This window comes from Nerophis lumbriciformis, linkage group LG22 (assembly GCF_033978685.3).
Source record: "Nerophis lumbriciformis linkage group LG22, RoL_Nlum_v2.1, whole genome shotgun sequence".
Lineage (NCBI taxonomy): Eukaryota > Metazoa > Chordata > Actinopteri > Syngnathiformes > Syngnathidae > Nerophis > Nerophis lumbriciformis.
In genome coordinates, this window is record NC_084569.2 from 1,622,605 (window position 1) to 1,645,366 (window position 22,762).

Genomic DNA, 22,762 nt, shown 5'->3' on the forward strand with positions numbered 1-22,762 from the left:
GTACCTGACCGTTTATACCTTCCCTCCTCCAATACCCATGCCACAGTTGTTGAGCCGCAGCTCCTGCAGCGTGTAGCAGGCGGAGCTTTTGAGCAAGTTCTCGATGCCCTTCACCCCGTCCGGTCCGAAGGCGTTGTCGCTGAGATCTAGAACCGTCAGCTTGGCACCTGCCAGCATCAGAGCATCGCCCAGTGAATTCTTTGAGAGAAAGAGAGCGATATAACAAAGTCAAGCACACAGTGGTCATGTGACAGAGGCAGAGGCAGAGAATGTGGCTACCAGAGCAGGTGGGATCTCGGAGCGCAGACGGCCAGTAAACATGTCACTCCAGTAACATCGCTGAAAGAAAAGGACAGAGAAGCCATGTTGAAGTTATATCAAGTAATATCATACGTTGTTACACTTTTCAAACTAAACCAAGTATTGAGTAGTTTAATTCTTGTTTTTAAAGTGATGAAAGTAGTCAACCATTTATTCATCACGCCTAATCAGCGCTTCTGGGATTTGTTTTGATTGCTAAAACGCCTGAATTCGCCTTTCCCTTGTGGATCATTAAAGTTTGTCTTAGTCCAAGTCTAAGAATTCATGGCAGCTTTTTTCAGAAAGTTGTTGTTTTTAAAAGTGAATAAATAAACTGAAACTGAATCAATTTAATTAATCTGCCATCAATGTTTTAAAGCACTTTTTGGGGGGATTTTGCTTATCGCTCACAATCCCTATGAGAGACAAGAGCTGGATGGAAGGTATACTATTCACTTACTTAAGTTACTGTGCAGAAGTTTGGGGAAATAATTATAAAAGCAACATACATCCCTTAACAATCTTACAAAAACGGGCACTTAGAATGATCCATAATGTAGGGTTCAAGGAGCACACAAATAGATTATTTTTATGGTCAAAACTGTTAGAATGTCCTGATTTGGTAGAATATTTGACAGGGCTTATTATGTTTAAAGCAAGAAGTTATCAATTGCCTGCAAAATATAAACACGCTTCAGCACTTAGTATAAGGAACAGTTTTATGGAACAGCCTGAGTGATGAGCTCAAACAATCTTCAAACATGGAGCATTTGAAGAAATTGTACACATCTAGTATTTTGGTTTGGTATAGTGAGGACTTGTTTTGAATGCACTTTATGATCTATTGTAAGCACATTGTTCTGGGGAAATCAGGTTAGGTGGATCTAGATGAATGTGATAAAATGTGGTTCAGAGGAAACTGGATATTAGTTCAAGTTAACTACCGGTATGTAAAAAAAAAAGGGGGGGGGGGGATTTTATACTTCTTTCCATTACCCTTTTGATATATGTTTAATTTAAATTTATTTTCCTAATTTAATTTTCTATTCTTTTTTTGTGAAATAATAATATTACACAAGACTGTTGTATATTATGTACTACATGTATGAAATGGAACTGACTATGACATACTCAACAAACAATCAACAAAGACAAAAGGAGTTTTTGTTTGCATTCTAACATATACAAACATATTAAAACAAATTAAAATTGTCTCTTTTTTGGTGGCCAGCAATGCAGCTAATGTAGTGTTTTGCTGGGAGAAGACCCCAATTCCCATGAGGACTAGCCATATAGCGTCACACTGACATGATGTAATATTGTGACAAATATTCTGTCTCTAATGGCTATGATGATGTTAAATAGATACTATTAAGAAATGATCTTGGATTGTGCTACAAACAAGAATGTATCGGGGCGGATGCAAGGAAAAGTGGTGGCCATTTTTTTCGAAGGAAGTAATGTGGCGCTATCACACTGGTGGCTATTTATTTCCAATAGCTAACATTGGCATTATCATTTTGATTTGAGCATCAACTAGTTTAGCAGGAACAGAGCCAAGGCAGTATCGATCTGAAATCCCTCGTCTTTCAGCTCACGCCAGCGAGGGAAAACCGGGGCAATGTTGATCCTGACTGTCCTTTAATCCGGGTAGGCACCCGTTTTCCTAATATTGTCTCCCCAGACTAAACTTTTTGTTTCTTTGGCTGATTTGTAGTTTCGGTCATGATAGCACTAATTGCACCTAGGCGTTCTTCTTCTTCTTTTACTTTTCTGGTGGCGTTCGCATCGACTTCCATCTCTTTAACGAATGGGGACAGTGGGAGGGACGTATGCCGTAAAGCAAGTCAGCACCTTTGTAGTTTTTTGTGTGGCAGGGTTCCTGCCCCCTCCTCAAAGTCACTGAGTGCCAGTGAGAGTGACACAGACCCCCTCAGGCCATGACAGAGGTGTCCTTCAACTAGTTGGAAGTCCATGTATCGTCCCAAAAGTTATGAACATATTTGTTGAAAAGTTACTGAGTGCTGCTTTAAAAAGTGTTAAACATTCATTAATAGAATAGATCTTTATTGTCATTGTACAACAAAATTGCAAGCAAACTCATTTAGTGCAAATTCAAAATGACCCATAAAAAGTATAAGAACATTGGTACTAAGATAAATAGATAGATAAAATAGCAAGCACACAGCTCACATTCACAGTCATTCTATGTTCTGCCTTGTGTTCAGCGACACTATTGCTCCCGGGTAAAAAGTCTTCTTCAACCTGTTTGTCCGGCATTTTACTGTCCTATATCTCCTGCCCAAGGGCAGCAGTTGAAAAAGTTGAGATGGGTCCCTTATTATGTTTTGGGTCTTTTTGAGGCACCTGGTTCATCTAGGGAGGGGAGAGTTTTGTGAATGGTAATGTTAATGTTCCAACACATTTAGCCCCGCACGTTAAGAGCATTTGAGAACTGTTGACAGCGATCTACATGGTGCTATTTTTTTTAATGTATTTCCAAGTTGGCGCCAGCATGGTGGCTGCTGGTTGCAGGAGCTCTGTGCTCTTGTTCGCCCTCCTTTTGTGTTCTTCATGTTTTTACGTGTTTATTCGCTTTTTGGATGGGGCCCTTTTGAACTGCGCAACAAGGGGTGGCACTTTTGTGACTTCTGCTGTGCTTTTTTGTAAACTTTTGGATTTCTGTGCTCTTTTTGTTGTCTTTTATACCTTATGATGTTTCCCTCTTGTTTTCTACCTCTTTTTGGACCTTTTGTGTCTGCACTGCAACCACAGTATTTCCCCTTTGTGGGATAAATAAAGAATATCCTATCCTAAATGCTGCCTCTTCGCTAAGTCAGCATTATAAATGCAAATCTGGTTTTGTCTTACCCTGGATAAATGAACGTTAAATAAATACATGTCAACCAGGAAGTACATGTTTACATTACCCAGAAGGCTTAGCGCTGTAGACAAAAAAATGGAAGTAGGTCTGAGCTTTAAGGATGACGAAAATTGTACAGTTTGGGGAGTTGATGTATTGTTACACGTTGCTGTTTCCGCTTCGTCCACACAAAAAACACACATTCAGTGGTGGTCAAAAGTGTACATACACTTGTAAAGAACATCATGTCATGGCTGTCTTGACTTTACAATCATTTCTACAACTCTTATTTTTTTGTGATGTAGTGATTGGAGCACATACTTGTTGCTCACAAAAAACATTCATGAAGTTTGCTTCTTTTATGAATTTATTATGGGTCTACTGCAAATGTGAGGGTCAAAAGTATACATACAGCAATGTTAATATTTGCTTACATGTCCCTTGGCAAGTTGACCTGCAATAAGGCGCTTTTGGTAGCCATCCATAAGCTTCTGCTTGACCACTTGACCACTAAATTGCTGCAGTTCAGCTAAATGTGTTGCTTTTCTGACATGGACTTGTTTCTTCAGCATTGTCCACACATTTAAGTCAAGACTTTGGGAAGGCCATTCTAAAACCTTCATTCTAGCCTGATTTAGCCATTCCTTTACCACTTTTGAGGTGTTTGGGGTCATTGTCCTGTTGGAACACCCAACTGCGCCCAAGACCCAACCTCCGGGCTGATGACAACAACTTGGAGCTAATCCTCCTTTTTCATTGTCCCATTTACTCTCTGAAAAGCAACAGTTCCATTGGCAGCAAAACAGACCAAGAGCATAATACTACCACCACCATGCTTGACGGTAGGCCTGGTGTTCCTGGGATTAAAGGCCTCACCTTTTCTCCTCCAAACATATTGTTGGGTATTGTGGCCAAACAGCTCCATTTTTGTTTCATCTGACCACAGAACTTTCCTCCAGAAGGTCTTATCTTTGTCCAAGTGATGTGTTTTGTGTATTTTTTGTGAGCAACAAGTATGTGCTCCAATCACTCTATCACAAAACAATAAGAGTTGTAGAAATGATTGTAAAGTCAAGAGAGCCATGACATGATGTTCTTTACAAGTGTATGTACACTTTTGACCACGCCTGTACGTTTTGATTAGACACTTGACATGCGCTTTTAAACGCCGCTCAGAGCTAAATTCCACTGACCTAAACGTGCAAGGAAGTTGCAGGCATTGCAAAAAGTTGCAAGGCTGCACATATTTCACAAGGATTGGTTGAGTTTGCGCCATCATGACGTGGCAAAATCCTGGAGGAACTGCCTAATTAAATGACTTTAAAATGCAAATGAAGAGAAGGAAGATAGAAGGTGGGAACCTTGAACTGGCTCTTGGTCTCGAGGGCCTTGGCGATGGCTTTTGCTGCCTCCACACCAACAGTGTTTCCCTCCAGTCTCAGAGCCTGGAGACCTTCAAAGTCCTTGATGTCCTTCACAATCTCCTCGACTAAAGACGGGGAAATGGTTGAGCTTGAAAATTAGACTAAAGCAAAACATGCATCTACGCCCTAAAAATGTTTCTGTCAAACTATATCTTCCAGATGCAGGACTGCAGCGTGCCGCCTCTCACCTGATTGGGAATCATCCAGCTTTCTTCCCTGGCCTTTATAACTCAGCTCCCCCTCCTCAACTAGGGTTTTGGCCAAGGACTCGGCCAACTGCGACACAATGTCTGTCGCCATTAGGATAGCTGGCAAAAAAAGGGAAAGAAATACAAATCACATTAATGCTCATAAGAAATCTCTTTAGTTTGCTAAATCAAGACGGAATTCAGTTCTGCAACAACACAGAACACCAATTTTTGGAGAATAAATTGAACCTGCGGCATTTCTCGCATGAAGTTGTTTGTCGTGTACAGTACGTGTGTTATTGACAGTTGATGATTTTTTTTATTTGTCACTTGCAGCAAAAAGATGTATATAAAATGTAGGCAATATAAGATGTTATACCCACTTCTGCAGTCAAAGAACTGTTCCTTTTGTTACAGTACATCATTATTATATATACACATCATGTTGTTTATGCCCCGCCCACTAAACTAAGTCTTATTTTCAATCAGATTGTTTCAATGTTTTTGCTTGCAAACTTCTTTTATTGGATTTTTCAAATAAAGAAACACTAACGTAAACGAACCCCACTGCCTACTTGTCCCATTTTCTCCACTCCCTTCTCTGCCTCCACTTGTCGGGTGCACGGCACAAACATTCGCCAGCAACATGGTTGTTAACGTTTTTCTCTTTCTCTTTTAATGATTGTCACACACACACACACACACTAGGTGTGGTGAAATGTGTCCTCTGCATTTGAGAGCTTTTGTGTGCGTGTGTTAACAGTTTAGCTTGCAGTCGTTGTTTTGAGAATAAGATTGTTAATCCATTACCCATCTGTTATATATTTGTTTGATCTACATTATTGTGACTTCAAAGAGTGCAATATATGACTGAAATAGGGGTTTTTGTCAAGGCTAGAACCAATTATTCATGTTTACGTTGTTTCTTATAGGGAACGCTGCTTCACTGTATGAACTTGTCCATTTACAAACCATGTTCAGAAACAAATTAGTTTGTAAATCAAGGTTCTACTGTGCTGGCAAAACCTTTACCGTACATTTACAGTCACGAGTTTAGTCCATAGGACAGGCCTATTCAACTGGCGGCCCACAGGCCACATCTGACCCACCAAAGCGTTTAATTTGGCCCGCTGAACATCCCCCAAACAGGCTTGATAAAACCATTCAAACTAGGGTTGCTCATGTATGCAGTACTCCCACCATCCCACAGGGGGCAACAGCGAAACATATGGGTCACAATGAAGCAGCAGTAGGGGGGTAGAAGAAGATGGCCCGATCCACCCTGAAAATAATCAAAATAAATCGCAAACTTTTAACAGCAACTGGAAAACAAAGAGTGAATGTATTGAAATTGCTGACTTTGTGATGTCTTTTGTATTTGTGGTCGTGTTGTTTTTGTCTGTTAAACACTTGCAATCAAATCTCGTTTAATACACGTATCCCTGAATTTGACCAATAGAGGGCAGTAAAGCTACACCTTAGGTTTAATTGTGTTGAACCACATGTTTGCTGTGAATGTTTTATTTCTATATGCAGAAACAGCTGTAGTTTATTGTGTGATGGTATTAACACTAAACCTTCTATTTTATTTATGTAAAATATACAACAGACGTTATACTTTTGTTATGTTTATATTTTCAGACTTACAAACCTAAATGAAGGAAGATGTGTCAAGAAATAAAACTGAAAAAGGAAAACAATTCAACAGAAGGAACATTAATCAAAACTTCTGGATCTTCTGTTTTTTCACTCTGTTAACCATCTGTCCAGCTGCACACGCTGGAAACGAGTAGTTTGATTGAGACTTTTATTAGTAGATTGCACAGTGAAGTACATATTCCGTACAATTGACCACTAAATGGTAACACCCCAATTAGTTTTTCAACTTGTTTAAGTTCATCAATTCCTGGTAAAAGTGAGGGGAGGATAATGATTTATTGACAGTGCAGTGTGAAAGCGGATGTTTTTCTTTTGCAATTAACGAAACATCTGAGCCCTTGGACTCTTAAAAGTGTGGCCCTATTCATCATGTAGATGAATAGCCCTGCCCGAGGTGCTAACTCCTTCATCATTGCTGCACAACTGCTCTAATCGGTCACTCTAACGGGATCCAGTTCGGTCTTGGCAGTAAATGACACAGCCAGTGCAAAAGGTGCTAGTGAGATGACATTTAAAGGCAACATATCACATGACTTAACAACTATGGCAGAGGACAGCAAGCCAGACAAAAAACCATTTCAACCAAATGTAACATCATGGTCTCGGTGAATATTACATAAATGTTACATTGCATGGTAGGATTTCTTTATTTCAGAAATGCTTATGTTACAAATTACACCATTCTTAGGACTACTTATTACATGTCATACACTTTAATTACTACCTTTTAAACAGCTTATTAAATCGTCATACTGAATACAGACTAGCTTCGAATGCATTTATTATTGACTACTTACTGAATATTCATTAACATGGATCAGTATTGTGCATGACCAGTTGATTTATGCAGAAGTGTGCTTGAACACAATGCACTAAACTAAAGTAAAGTGCATGACATCCTGTTTTGTTTAGCAGAAACCTAGCAAAGTGCAAGGAAAAAGCCACGTATGTACCCATAAATCATAGCAAAAGGACGGTTTACCCCAAATCTTGTTTAACACCTTGCAACCACAAGCACTATTGCGCCCATATAACGCACACCAAAATTATAAAGAGCATGGAAGATACATACTGTACTTCCCCTCTATTTAGCATGGATATTTGGGATGTTTTTTAAAGATATAATTCCCTTCTTGGTCTGGTTCCCTCACACTATTATGTTAGATCCACTATGGACTGGACTCTCACACTATTAACTAGATCCACTATGGACTGGACTCTCACACTATTAACTAGATCCACTATGGACTGGACTCTCACACTATTAACTAGATCCACTATGGACTGGACTCTCACACTATTAACTAGATCCACTATGGACTGGACTCTCACACTATTAACTAGATCCACTATGGACTGGACTCTCACACTATTAACTAGATCCACTATGGACTGGACTCTCACACTATTAACTAGATCCACTATGGACTGGACTCTCACACTATTAACTAGATCCACTATGGACTGGACTCACACTATTATGTTAGATCCACTATGGACTGGACTCTCACACTATTAACTAGATCCACTATGGACTGGACTCTCACACTATTAACTAGATCCACTATGGACTGGACTCTCACACTATTAACTAGATCCACTATGGACTGGACTCTCACACTATTAACTAGATCCACTATGGACTGGACTCTCACACTATTAACTAGATCCACTATGGACTGGACTCTCACACTATTAACTAGATCCACTATGGACTGGACTCTCACACTATTAACTAGATCCACTATGGACTGGACTCTCACACTATTAACTAGATCCACTATGGACTGGACTCTCACACTATTAACTAGATCCACTATGGACTGGACTCACACTATTATGTTAGATCCACTATGGACTGGACTCTCACACTATTAACTAGATCCACTATGGACTGGACTCACACTATTATGTTAGATCCACTATGGACTGGACCCTCACACTATTAACTAGATCCACTATGGACTGGACTCTCACACTATTAACTAGATCCACTATGGACTGGACTCTCACACTATTAACTAGATCCACTATGGACTGGACTCTCACACTATTAACTAGATCCACTATGGACTGGACTCTCACACTATTAACTAGATCCACTATGGACTGGACTCTCACACTATTAACTAGATCCACTATGGACTGGACTCACACTATTATGTTAGATCCACTATGGACTGGACTCTCACACTATTAACTAGATCCACTATGGACTGGACTCTCACACTATTAACTAGATCCACTATGGACTGGACTCACACTATTATGTTAGATCCACTATGGACTGGACTCTCACACTATTAACTAGATCCACTATGGACTGGACTCACACTATTATGTTAGATCCACTATGGACTGGACTCTCACACTATTAACTAGACCCACTATGGACTGGACTCTCACACTATTAACTAGATCCACTATGGACTGGACTCTCACACTATTAACTAGATCCACTATGGACTGGACTCTCACACTATTAACTAGATCCACTATGGACTGGACTCTCACACTATTAACTAGATCCACTATGGACTGGACTCTCACACTATTAACTAGATCCACTATGGACTGGACTCACACTATTATGTTAGATCCACTATGGACTGGACTCTCACACTATTAACTAGATCCACTATGGACTGGACTCTCACACTATTAACTAGATCCACTATGGACTGGACTCACACTATTATGTTAGATCCACTATGGACTGGACTCTCACACTATTAACTAGATCCACTATGGACTGGACTCACACTATTATGTTAGATCCACTATGGACTGGACTCTCACACTATTAACTAGATCCACTATGGACTGGACTGTCACACTATTAACTAGATCCACTATGGACTGGACTCTCACACTATTAACTAGATCCACTATGGACTGGACTCTCACACTATTAACTAGATCCACTATGGACTGGACTCTCACACTATTAACTAGATCCACTATGGACTGGACTCTCACACTATTAACTAGATCCACTATGGACTGGACTCTCACACTATTAACTAGATCCACTATGGACTGGACTCTCACACTATTAACTAGATACACTATGGACTGGACTCTCACTATTACGTTGGATCCACTATGGACTGCACTCTCACTATTATGTTAGATCCACTATGGACTGGACTCACACTATTAACTAGATCCACTATGGACTGGACTCTCACACTATTAACTAGATCCACTATGGACTGGACTCTCACACTATTAACTAGATCCACTATGGACTCGACTCTCACACTATTCATTAGATCCACTATGGACTGGACTCTCACACTATTAATGAGATCCACTATGGTCTGAGTCTCACTATTAACTAGATCCACTATGGACTGGACTCTCACACTATTAACAAGATCCACTATGGACTGGACTCTTACACTATTAACTAGATCCAATATGGACTGGACTCTCACACTATTAATTAAAATCCTATATGGACTGGACTCTCACACTATTAACTAGATCCACTATGGACTGGACTCTGACACTATTAATTAGATCCACTATGGACTCGACTCTCACACTATTCATTAGATCCACTATGGACTGGACTCTCACACTATTAATTAGATCCACTATGGTCTGAGTCTCACTATTAACTAGATCCACTATGGACTGGACTCTTACACTATTAACTAGATCCAATATGGACTGGACTCTCACACTATTAATTAAAATCCTATATGGACTGGACTCTCACACTATTAACTAGATCCACTATGGACTGGACTCTCACACTATTAACTAGATCCACTATGGACTGGACTCTCACACTATTATGTTAGATCCACTATGGATTGGACTCTCACACTATTAACTAGATCCACTATGGACTGGACTCTCACACTATTAACTAGATCCACTATGGACTGGAGTCTCACACTATTAACTAGATCCACTATGGACTGGACTCTCACACTATTAACTAGATCCACTATGGACTGGACTCTCACACTATTAACTAGATCCACTATGGACTGGACTCTCACACTATTAACTAGATCCACTATGGCCTGGACTCTCACACTATTAACTAGATCCACTATGGCCTGGACTCTCACACTATTAACTAGATCCACTATGGCCTGGACTCTCACACTATTAACTAGATCCACTATGGACTGGACTCTCACACTATTACCGGTAACTAGATCCACTATGGACTGGACTCTCACACTATTAACTAGATCCACTATGGACTGGACTCTCACACTATTACCGGTAACTAGATCCACTATGGACTGGACTCTCACACTATTAACTAGATCCACTATGGCCTGGACTCTCACACTATTAACTAGATCCACTATGGACTGGACTCTCACACTATTAACTAGATCCACTCCACGTCCATTGCACACATCTGTAGACCCGTCCAAGGTTTCTCATTGTCATCCCATTGGGTTGAGTTTTTCCTAGCCCTGATGTGGGATCTGAGCCCAGGATGTCATTGTGGCTTGTGCAGCCCTTTGAGACACTCGTGATTTAGGGCTATATAAGTAAACTTTGATCGATTGATTGTGGACAACAAAAAGGAACATTCTGGCATTTACTGATCTTTCTGCTTTGATGCCAGAGGACAAAGAAAACAGCCTTGTCCGCAGAATGAAGCTGGAGATGTTGAACATTTAAAAAAGGTTTTACCTGCGCTGTGCTTTGACAATGTGGACTTGTTTGGAGACGTCCAATAGGTGAGCGACGGTTAGCGTTAGCTACGTGACGCTAACGTTACAAAGCAACGGCAGCCAAAGGCCAGCATGTAAGAATGCAGCTGTCAAAGTGGAGTTTCTAGTAAAGTAGCTGTCAAAGTGGAGTTTCTAGTAAAGTAGCTGCTAAAAAAAGACGTTTACATAAAAAGCAGTAGCTCATATTGGTGGTTACGTAAGTCTATCGCATTACAAGGTGGAGGAGGCACATGTTGACAAATGCACAGGAGGTGTTCATCATCGTGATTATGTAGGAACTCCAAGTTAGACACAGCCCACAGAGTTGACATGATGAAGTTGATAGAAATAATCCTACCCAACACTGCAGTTCCGGATGAATGTAGTCGAGTAACAAGTTCCGGATGAATGTAGTCGAGTAACAAGTAACAAGTAACAAGCTCCCGCCCGTTCCTGCAGTTCAAAGCGCAATTCGGCACGACACCAAACTGCTTTACGACACCGGAAATGGCGCCCATGGGGCTTGTAGTTGATTGGCCTACAATGATGTGTTCACGTGTTCACGTACTTCTCGCCTTCTGCTAAACACAAGTCAACATTTGTGAAATGGCGCCCATGGGGCTTGTAGTTTTTGGCCTACAATGATGTGTTCACGTGTTCACGTACTTCTCGCCTTCTGCTAAACACAAGTCAACACTTTCCCAAACGTTGGAAGTCCATCAAGATACACAGTAAACGTTCACAGTGCAGTGGCGAGAAACACGTCAATAATGAATACAACAAAACATGTTGTACACCAAAAATGACTTAATATCGTCCACTGCTCACTAGTGTTACATATCTGACTTCTCGTGTAGAAATATGGGGAAACAACTACAAAAGTACACTTCATTCACTAACGGTGTTACAAAAAAAGATCGGTTGGACATAGAGAACATACAAACACTTTATTCAGTGAATCGAAAATACTGAAATTCCACGACATAGTGAATTTGCAAACAGCTAAAATTATAAACAAAGCAAACTATAATCTGCTAGCCAAGAATGTACACCGATTTTTCTCAACAAAAGAGGAGAAATATAATGGAATTTAAAACATTTGTACGCCTGGACAACACTTAAGACCTTCAACAGTATGTGGAATTAAATGATGGAATGGATTAATCAAAGAGATCAAACAATGTACTAATATGATCCACTTCAAGAAACTCTTCAAACTTAAAGTGTTTACAAAGTACAAGGTAGAAAAACCTGATACACATTCTGAATTTATTTCATCCATCCATTCATTTTCTGCATAATCTTACTCATCTCACCATATGAAATATTACTTACTTCACCAATCATTATTTATTTATTTTTATTGTGATTACTTATGCAGTATATTGTGAATAAATTGAGAACAGGAAGTGAACAAAAGTGTTAGCAACTGCTATGTAAAGGAAAAGGGGTAGGATTAAATAAGCTCTGCTTCTTCCTACTCCTTTTCCAACATGTTGAAAAGAGAAACTGGAAATTGTGATGTCTCATGTTGTATGCATGCATGTGTGATGTATCATGTTGTATGCATGCATGTGTGATGTATCATGTTGTATGCATGCATGTGTGATGTATCATGTTGTATGCATGCATGTGTGATGTATCATGTTGTATGCATGCATGTGTGATGTATCATGTTGTATGCATGCATGTGTGATGTATCATGTTGTATACATGCATGTGTGATGTATCATGTTGTATGCATGCATGTGTGATGTATCATGTTGTATGCATGCATGTGTGATGTATCATGTTGTATTCATGCATGTGTGATGTATCATGTTGTATGCATGCATGTGTGATGTGTCATGTTGTATGCATGCATGTGTGATGTATCATGTTGTATGCATGCATGTGTGATGTGTCATGTTGTATGCATGCATGTGTGATGTATCATGTTGTATGCATGCATGTGTGATGTATCATGTTGTATGCATGCATGTGTGATGCATCGTGTTGTATGCATGCATGTGTGATGTATCATGTTGTATACATGCATGTGTGATGTATCATGTTGTATGCATGCATGTGTGATGTATCATGTTGTATGCATGCATGTGTGATGTATCATGTTGTATGCATGCATGTGTGATGTATCATGTTGTATGCATGCATGTGTGATGTATCATGTTGTATGCATGCATGTGTGATGTATCGTGTTGTATACATGCATGTGTGATGTGTCATGTTGTATGCATGCATGTGTGATGTATCATGTTGTATACATGCATGTGTGATGTATCATGTTGTATGCATGCATGTGTGATGTATCATGTTGTATGCATGCATGTGTGATGTATCATGTTGTATGCATGCATGTGTGATGTATCATGTTGTATGCATGCATGTGTGATGTGTCATGTTGTATGCATGCATGTGTGATGTATCATGTTGTATGCATGCATGTGTGATGTGTCATGTTGTATGCATGCATGTGTGATGTATCATGTTGTATGCATGCATGTGTGATGTATCATGTTGTATGCATGCATGTGTGATGCATCGTGTTGTATGCATGCATGTGTGATGTATCATGTTGTATGCATGCATGTGTGATGTATCATGTTGTATGCATGCATGTGTGATGTATCATGTTGTATGCATGCATGTGTGATGTATCATGTTGTATGCATGCATGTGTGATGTATCATGTTGTATGCATGCATGTGTGATGTATCATGTTGTATGCATGCATGTGTGATGTATCATGTTGTATGCATGCATGTTTGATGTATCATGTTGTATGCATGCATGTGTGATGTATCATGTTGTATGCATGCATGTGTGATGTATCATGTTGTATGCATGCATGTGTGATGTATCATGTTGTATGCATGCTTGTGTGATGTATCATGTTGTATGCATGCATGTGTGATGTATCATGTTGTATGCATGCATGTGTGATGTATCATGTTGTATGCATGCATGTGTGATGTATCATGTTGTATGCATGCATGTGTGATGTATCATGTTGTATGCATGCATGTGTGATGTATCATGTTGTATGCATGCATGTGTGATGTATCATGTTGTATGCATGCATGTGTGATGTATCATGTTGTATGCATGAATGTTCCAAATAAACTCAAACTCAACTCAAACAGTCAACGCCATAAAATCGACCCTAAAATCTTATTTTGGAAGCATTTGTTTATCCTCTCCCCCGCACAGAAACATTTACATAAATGTTGATTTACTGTCTTTATAGTCCTGTCTCGTGATGTATTTTTTATTAGGTGTCTTTCCATGCCCTATGTATTCACATTAATTTGGCTTCATGAATTAAAATGATATTATTACAATGCCCACCATAGTCGCCCGCCCCGAGCTTAATTTTTTTTTTTTTTTTTTTTTTTTTCTCCAACACAAAGTTTAAAAGTTGTATTTATTTATTTATTTTTTAAATTTTATTGAACAACAAACATACATTTATAACTCACTCAACAGTCAACAACAAGGAAAGAAAACAAAAGCAAATACAGATAGAGTATTAAATATTAATAAAGATTAACAATAAAAAATATTTAAAAAAATAAAAAAGGGCTACCAAAATAATTTTAAATGTTTTTAAAAAAATATATCAATTTAAGGGCTTTTGTACTCTTAATCATCCTCCAAGATTTGCCCACCCCCAGTTTAAATGTAAATACGGAAGTAAATCGGGGGGCGGGGCTTATTTGCCGGAAGGGCTTGTCAACATTTTATTGAAGGTTTTAGAGGAATTTAGCACGTGTATGTACATACATACACACATATATATATATTTATATATTTATGTATGTTAGAATTATTTTTTTGTGCGTGTAAATGAGGGAGAAGGGAGTGAACTTTGGTTCCCCCGCCAATCCAGCAGGGGCAGCAGTGCGCGCGTCACGTGGAGCAGAGTCCCATTCAGCATCTGGGCTGAGAGTACAAATCATCATCTTCGACAAATCGAAACGTAACTGCTGCTGACGAACGGGATTATTTATTGAACAATTGTCTCTCAGAGGTAGCAGAAGTTTTGGTTTCGTTTCTCACTCGCCCACGACACTAAAGTGAACTTAGCACTGGATGACTAAACTTCCTGACTAAAGGTAGGTGGCTTTAAAGTTGTGCCAATGAGTCACGCCATTGTTGTCTTATCTGCTAAATAACAGACGTCATCATTGCAGCACAAGACACTTACACAAAATGGCACAGAAAGCAAAGTGCTGTATCCGAGCTGCATGCTAATGGTGAATATTTGGTCTTCCTCTCCCAGAATGGACTCTTTAAGACAGAGACGCAAGAGAGAGATAGACGAAGCTCTCAGATTCATGCAGTGAGTTCTTTTCATCCTCAACACAAAGTCAATCCTTGGCCACTGATTGTATGCTTTCACATATCTCTGTTTTACATTCCAGGTCTTCTCTAGCTTTTCCAGACCTTCAAGGCTACCAGGTACAATTTGTGTTACCGGTTTCCACTCCTAAATATCTCATTAGTTCTACTGTACAATTTACCGGTTTCCACTCCTAAATATCTCATTAGTTTTGCTCTACAATTGACCAGTTTCCACTCCTAAATATCTCATTAGTTTTGCTCTACAATTGACCAGTTTCCACTCCTACATATCTCATTAGTTTTGCTCTACAATTGACCAGTTTCCACTCCTACATATCTCATTAGTTTTGCTCTACAATTGACCAGTTTCCACTCCTAAATATCTCATTAGTTTTGCTCTACAATTGACCAGTTTCCACTCCTACATATCTCATTAGTTTTGCTCTACAATTGACCAGTTTCCACTCCTAAATATCTCATTAGTTTTGCTCTACAATTGACCAGTTTCCACTCCTAAATATCTCATTAGTTTTGCTGTAAAAATTGTTATGTTAACTCTCCTAAATTCCCCATTAGTTCTGCTGTACAATTTAGCGGTTTCCACTCCTAAATTTCCCATTAGTTCTGCTCAACAGTTTACTGGTTTCATCTCCTAAATCTCCCATTAGTTCTGCTGTACAATTTACGGGTTTGACTGTGGCATTCGCTACACCAACTAATGGCAGGAATGCTTGGAACTCCAATTTCTGTGTGCAACTAAAAAAGATGAAACACTTCCTGCTTTTCTTTCCCCTTCAAAAAGACTTCTGTTTTGGAATATTACCTCTTCAATAAAGACGTTTCCAGAGAACGCTAAGGTCTTTAAAGTATTTATTTCAGGTCTCAAACAACGTCTGTTTACACAGAGGCAAGTCTAGTCTGCTGACAGAAGAAAAGGGAACTTCCAGACCCTTATATCTGAAAACAGAGGAGGATGAGCAATAAAGCAACTTTATCTGATGGTAAACTGACATATTTTAGTTAGGCATTAGGAAAGGCAGTAATACAGCATCAATCACAAAATAAACCCATTTGTAGAGTAACGTTTGACCATCAAATAGTGATCTCGCCATCACAACAGTCATTGTCCTGTGCTCTTGGAAGGCGGGAGTAGGATGTGAGAAAAACCAAGCAAAGCTATCTCCATAGGGCCGGAGGAATTTAGCAAGGGGTTAGCCTGACTGCACGTCCCTGGTTAGATTCTACCGCACAAACTCTGACGGAGCGTTGTGGACCACAGATCTATATGTCTACTTGGTAACAGTTTAGGTACTCCCGTCTCCTCACCTCATCCACACCTTTTCTCCTTAGGACTTCCTGGTCAAGTTGGTGTGCAACCTTCTCAACGAGGGCAACTGCTGCTTCACAGATGGCTTGGAGAATCAAGCCGTGAAGGATTTCAGCGAAGGCTTGAGTGTTTACCACTACGCCTCGGCAGAAGGGATCCAGATCCCTCAGGCTTTACTGGAGAGTCTGTACTTCAACCGGGCCACCGCCTACCACAGCATGGTGAGATGAGGCGCTTTGGATCTTGTGGGGTTAAAACCTTCTACAAGATAAAGGCTATGGCAGGAAATATAGAAAAGGTACAGACAAGTGGGCAAGCGTAAAGTGGACTTCATGTGCTCCTGTAGTACAGTTAGAGCTTGTACCTTTCATTGTCCAAGCATGTGAGATTCTACACCAAAATATCATCTATTTATTATTATTATTATTGTGTATGTCCAAGCATTCACACATGTGGGATTCTACACCATAATATAATCTATTTACTATTATTATTATTGTGTATGTCCAAGCATTCACACATGTGGGATTCTACACAAAAATATCATCTATTTATTGTCACGTTCAAACACAGGACATCTATTAAACAAGACAAAAAGGCAAGGAATCAAACAGAGACAGAATTCAATTTAGACTCAATTGAGGAGAGACGGCATCAACCTGTAACCTCTTACAGTGTCTTAGCACGCTCTGACGAAGAAGGTTTTCGTCTCCTCTTTTAATTCAGATGTTCCATGTTCACGCACCAACATATGTCACAGCAGGAATGTGAAGTATTTAAAACAGTCATTGTTTTCGGTCGCTTTGAAGTCCAAGAAGCGGATTTCTCGGGCTTGGGCTCTTCCTGGATCCAGCTGGGGCAGGTGTTGGAGGACAATGGATAACCCCTCCCGTCTCCTGTCCACAGCAACTTCAAGAGGGCAGCGGGTCGTAAATAGCGTTGACCAAATAGTTGGAAGAGAGTTTGTGAATTACTTCAAAGAGAGTTCCTCCGGGAGTTGAGCATATCCTGCCATCTGTCCGTGTTGAAATCACAGTGGCGTTTCACGAGCATTCTTCCTCTTGTTAGGCCTCCAAAGACAGCATTCATAATACCACGTTTCTTTTGTGATAACTTACAAACAATTATTCCAACATTTATTATTATTATTATTGTGTATGTCCAAGCATTCACACATGTGGGATTCTACACCAAAATATCATATATTTATTATTATTATTATTATTGTGTATGTCCAAGCATTCACACATGTGAGATTCTACACTAAAATATAATCTATTTATTATTATTATTATTGTGTATGTCAAAGCATTCACACATGTGGGATTCTACACCAAAATATCATCTATTTATTATTATTATTATTGTGTATGTCCAAGCATTCACACATATGGGATTCTACACCAAAATATCATCAATTTATTATTATTATTATTATTATTATTATTATTATTATTGTGTATGTCCAAGCATTCACACATGTGGGATTCTACACCAAAATATCATCTATTTATTATTATTATTATTGTTGTGTATGTCCAAGCATTCACACATGTGGGATTGTACAACCAAATATCTATTTATTATTATTATTATTATTATTATTATTATTGTGTATGTCCAAGCATTCACACATGTGGGATTGTACAACCAAATATCATCTATTTATTATTATTATTATTATTATTATTATTGTGTATGTCCAAGCATTCACTGTCATGTTCAAACAGTGATGACATCTAACAATCAGACAAGAAGCAAGGAATCATGCAGAGACAGAGTTCAATTGAGCTCATGAGGAGACACGTATTTTGGGCTGTACTCTAGTTACAGATCCACACTATGTTCTAAAAAAAAGCCCACGTGCCTCCTCTATTTATTAGGAAATGGTCCTATTACATCAGGTGACTGAGGGAAGGGGGGTAATCTCGACAACTCCAGTAAGACACAAATGGTTGTACAAAAATGCAAATATGTTGACACTTGGTGCAATCACTCAGTCTCTGCTTTGTCTGGTCTTGGAACAAAATGTTCGGCCTTGGCAGCCAGCAGGCCGAGTCTTGTGCTATAGCCCAGTGTCTGCTTTGTCTGGTCCCGGAACCCAATATTCGGCCTTGGCAGCCAGCAGGCCGAGTCTGGACACAACACTGATAAAGAGGCTCTGCACAAATACAAAAATGCCATTTCAGCACAAATTGACAATACTTTATAGTATGGCCCTTAAGCATAAAGTTATGATGATAATATATACATAATTATTCTAACATTCACACATGTGGTATTCTACACCAAAATATCATCTATTTATTATTATTATCGTCTATGTCCAAGCATTCACATACACATTTTTCAACCCATTCCAAAAAGTCCCACACCAACTCAATCATATCATCTAGGACAATTGTGCTATTGTCAATATTTTCAAAAATGTCAGTTTTTCCCGAGATTTCCAGGAAATTCCCCTTCAAATGAATGGACACATTCATAGTTGTACAATGCCTTAAATTCTAAAGATGTTGAATAATTTGTCAACCTCATTCCAACCTTTCAGTCATCCACCCACACTACTCTTCCCATATATACAACACTGAACATGTTTTCCCTTTCCCAAAATTCCTGGTTTTCCCGGGATTTTCTCTGGGAAAATTGAGTACAGTCATAATAGAAATGTATTTTTAAAGTTAATTTGCTGATTAGAGCCAGTTTGTGGTTTTCGATATTGAACTTTTTCAGCATTTTTCTCATTTTGAGATGTTTTTATTGGCCATAAGCTACAATCATCAAAACGGTTAAGAATGACATGGTTGAAATACGTTGCTGTGTGTGATTTCTAATCCAGAATTATGACTTGAATGTGTTTTTTTTGTCTGGTTTGACGCAGAGGCAATACAATGAAGGTGTGAAGGACTGTGACAAAGCCCTGGAAGTTTGTGAAGGAAAACAGCGGGCGCTGTACTTGAAGGCGCTCTGCTTGAAGCAGCTTGGCAAGCACAAGGAGGCGTACGACTGCACCAGTGCCTGCATGCTCACCACATATCAGGTAAAGGTGTACGACTGCACCAGTGCCTGCATGCTCACCACACATCAGGTAAAGGTGTACGACTGCAGCAGTGCCTGCATGCTCACCACACATCAGGTAAAGGTGTACGACTGCACCAGTGCCTGCATGCTCACCACACATCAGGTAAAGGTGTATGACTGCACCAGTGCCTGCATGCTCACCACACATCAGGTAAAGGTGTACGACTGCAGCAGTGCCTGCATGCTCACCACACATCAGGTAAAGGTGTACGACTGCACCAGTGCCTGCATGCTCACCACACATCAGGTAAAGGTGTACGACTGCAGCAGTGCCTGCATGCTCACCACACATCAGGTAAAGGTGTACGACTGCACCAGTGCCTGCATGCTCACCACACATCAGGTAAAGTCGATGAAAAGGGATGAAAAAAGGGCTTTTCTGCCGAGATATGTTGATGGGTTTGAAGGTTTTGCACAAGAAAAAGAAAGATTTGCTCATTTGGATGTGTTTTCTCAAGCAATACGATCATGACTTGACTGGAATGGACATTACTTGAATTCACAGGACAAACGCGTGAAGGAACTTGCAGAGGAACTTGCCAACCACCTGGGACTGCAAAAACGAAAGCCCTATGTGAGCAGATGACATAATGTAGCAGGGCTGGGCCATCCATAATAGCCGAAAACTGTATCAGTCGATATCTTTAAATTATTCATATTTTATGACTTTTGAAAATAAGGACCAGGACAAAAATATATGAAATGTAAGGATTTTTATTTCAAATGTAACTTTTTGTGATTGTAATCTTTTAGCTATCAAGACAGAGAGGAAATGTCAACACAAGCATGGAAAACACAACAAAATGAGTCAAATCACATTGAACACTTTAGATTAGATGAGATGAGTTTATTTCAAAGAGGACAATGCCATTTCATAAAACACATGACTACACATGGCAGAGTTAGCCAGAAGGCTAGTTGTCATCTGGCCATGATGTAAAAAAGGCAGTCAAATTACAATTTCAAAGAAAAAGAAAAGAAAGAGATAGAAAAAGAAAAAAAGCACACAATACATCTACAATATGGTCAAAAATCAAATACAACATAACATAGCATGAAAACAGGCTCATCTTTTAGGGCTGGCAGCTGTAGGCGTTGATAAGACACATTTTCCATTTTTTTGTGAGCAGTTTTACCTCCTCAGGTACTGACTTCCACACATTTGCACTACTTACTGAGCAGGCCCACTTACTGAAAGTGCAGAGGAATATAACAGTCACCTCCAGTCTTTCTTTGGCTGATGAACTCTGCTCATGCAGAACTTTATAGCTCACTTTGAAGTCTGCAAATGTGTGAAGACTGTCCCACTTTCAAATACTGTCTTTTTTTTTACAATGGTACAATGATGATAGTGCCTAGGTTTTTTATCCATAACCTTCATTGCTTGTTTGGACAAGATTTTCAATGTTTTTCTTTAACTCTGAGCAGCCTGAGACCAGCTGGTAAGGCAATAGTTGAAGTGGCTGAAAATCATCGAATGCAAACACAATTTTGCAGCTTCAGTTGACATTTCATTTCCAATTGCACGGAAATTTACCAGATTAAACTTTATTATTTGACACAATTTGCCAATATGGATGGAAGGAAAGCTCTGAATCTATTATTAACCCAAGATATTTATATTGGCTGACAATTTGTATTTTTTCTCCATGAATATGTATGTCGTGGTCAGATGGTAGGCTACTTAGTAACGTACATGCTTAGAGTTTTAGAAAGGTGTAGCTGCAGACAGCACTCCTGCAAGCAAGTTGTAACATAGGACATTGTTTAGGTGAGTTTAGCAGCAACAATGTCTTCGGTGTGACCATGAAGGAAGAGAAGCATACATGAAGCATTCAGTTTCAGGACAAACAGTGGGCAAATCATTCATATAGAAGCTAAATAAATGGGGGCTAAATATTGACCCCTGAGGGACTCCGCTTAACAATAAGATCTTAAAAAAGAAGTGCTTGTTGTGCACTGCTAACGTGGGCAATGCTGCCCCTCGCTGTGTAAAAGAGGAAGTGCACCTCACTGTTGAATAACAAAGTCAACTTAAACACTGGTCTTACATACACTATATTGCCAAAAGTATTTGGCCACCTGCCTGGACTCACATATGATGTCGGTCCACCTTTCAACTCTTCTGGGAAGGCTGTCCACAAGGTAGCGGAGTGTGTTCATAGGGATTTTCCACCATTCTTCCAAAAGTGCATTGGTGAGGTCACACACTGAAGGCCTGGCTCTCAGTCTCCGTTCTAATTAATCTCAAAGGTGTTCTATCGGGTTCAGGTCAGGACTCTGTGCAAGCCAGTCAAGTTCATCCACACCAGACTCTGTCATTCGTCATTCATGGAATTGTCCAAAATGTTTTGGTATCCTTTTTATCCATATTGGCGGTATAGCTCGGTTGGTAGAGTGGCCGTGCCAGCAACTTGAGAGTTCCAGGTTCGATCCCCGCTTCCACCATCCTAGTCACTGCCGTTGTGTCCTTGGGCAAGACACTTTACCCACCTGCTCCCAGTGCCACCCACACTGCTTTAAATGTAACTTAGATATTGGGTTTCACTATGTAAAGCACTTTGAGTCACTAGAGAAAAGCGCTATATAAATATAATTCACTTCACTATCCTGGAGCATTCAAAGTTCCTTTCACTGGAACTAAGGGGCCAAGCCCAACTCCTGAAAAACAACCCCACACCATAATTCCTCCTCCACCAAATTTCACACTTGGCCCAATGCAGTCCGAAATGTAGCGTTCTCCTGGCAACCTCCAAACCCAGACTGGTCCATCAGATTGCCAGATGGAAAAGTGTGATTCATCAGTCCAGAGAAGGCGTCTCCACTGCTCTATAGACCAATGGTGATGTCCTTTACACCACTGCATCCCACACTTTGCATTGGAC

General features: G+C 39.7%; 2 protein-coding genes across 9 annotated transcripts in view; one reads left to right on the plus strand and one right to left on the minus strand.

Annotated features, from left to right (window-relative positions):
- LOC133615708 (ran GTPase-activating protein 1-like) overlaps nucleotides 1–11,642 on the minus strand; it is a 35,019-nt gene extending 23,377 nt beyond the window's left edge. Inside the window, exons 1-5 of one of the 2 annotated variants that reach the window (XM_061974491.2) lie at nucleotides 11,484–11,642; nucleotides 4,776–4,895; nucleotides 4,525–4,652; nucleotides 280–339; nucleotides 19–198 (exon numbers count right to left, since the gene is read on the minus strand). In XM_061974491.2, the coding sequence (XP_061830475.2) occupies nucleotides 19–198; nucleotides 280–339; nucleotides 4,525–4,652; nucleotides 4,776–4,887 (480 nt within the window). In that variant the 5' untranslated portion in view covers nucleotides 4,888–4,895; nucleotides 11,484–11,642. Of the gene's footprint in view, nucleotides 1–18; nucleotides 199–279; nucleotides 340–4,524; nucleotides 4,653–4,775; nucleotides 4,896–11,105; nucleotides 11,342–11,483 lie in introns of those variants that run through there. The other variant, XM_061974492.2, reaches the window with a different exon arrangement.
- A 3,399-nt stretch (nucleotides 11,643–15,041) lies between these two features.
- LOC133615706 (zinc finger CCCH domain-containing protein 7B-like) overlaps nucleotides 15,042–22,762 on the plus strand; it is a 32,545-nt gene continuing 24,824 nt past the window's right edge. For 3 of the 7 annotated variants that reach the window (XM_061974486.2, XM_072915820.1, XM_061974488.2), the window contains exons 1-6: nucleotides 15,042–15,240; nucleotides 15,319–15,467; nucleotides 15,550–15,586; nucleotides 16,820–17,017; nucleotides 19,678–19,836; nucleotides 20,383–20,451. In XM_061974486.2, coding sequence (XP_061830470.1) covers nucleotides 15,373–15,467; nucleotides 15,550–15,586; nucleotides 16,820–17,017; nucleotides 19,678–19,836; nucleotides 20,383–20,451 — 558 coding nt within the window. In that variant the 5' untranslated portion in view covers nucleotides 15,042–15,240; nucleotides 15,319–15,372. The other 4 variants (XM_061974489.2, XM_061974490.2, XM_072915821.1 and 1 more) reach the window with 4 other exon arrangements.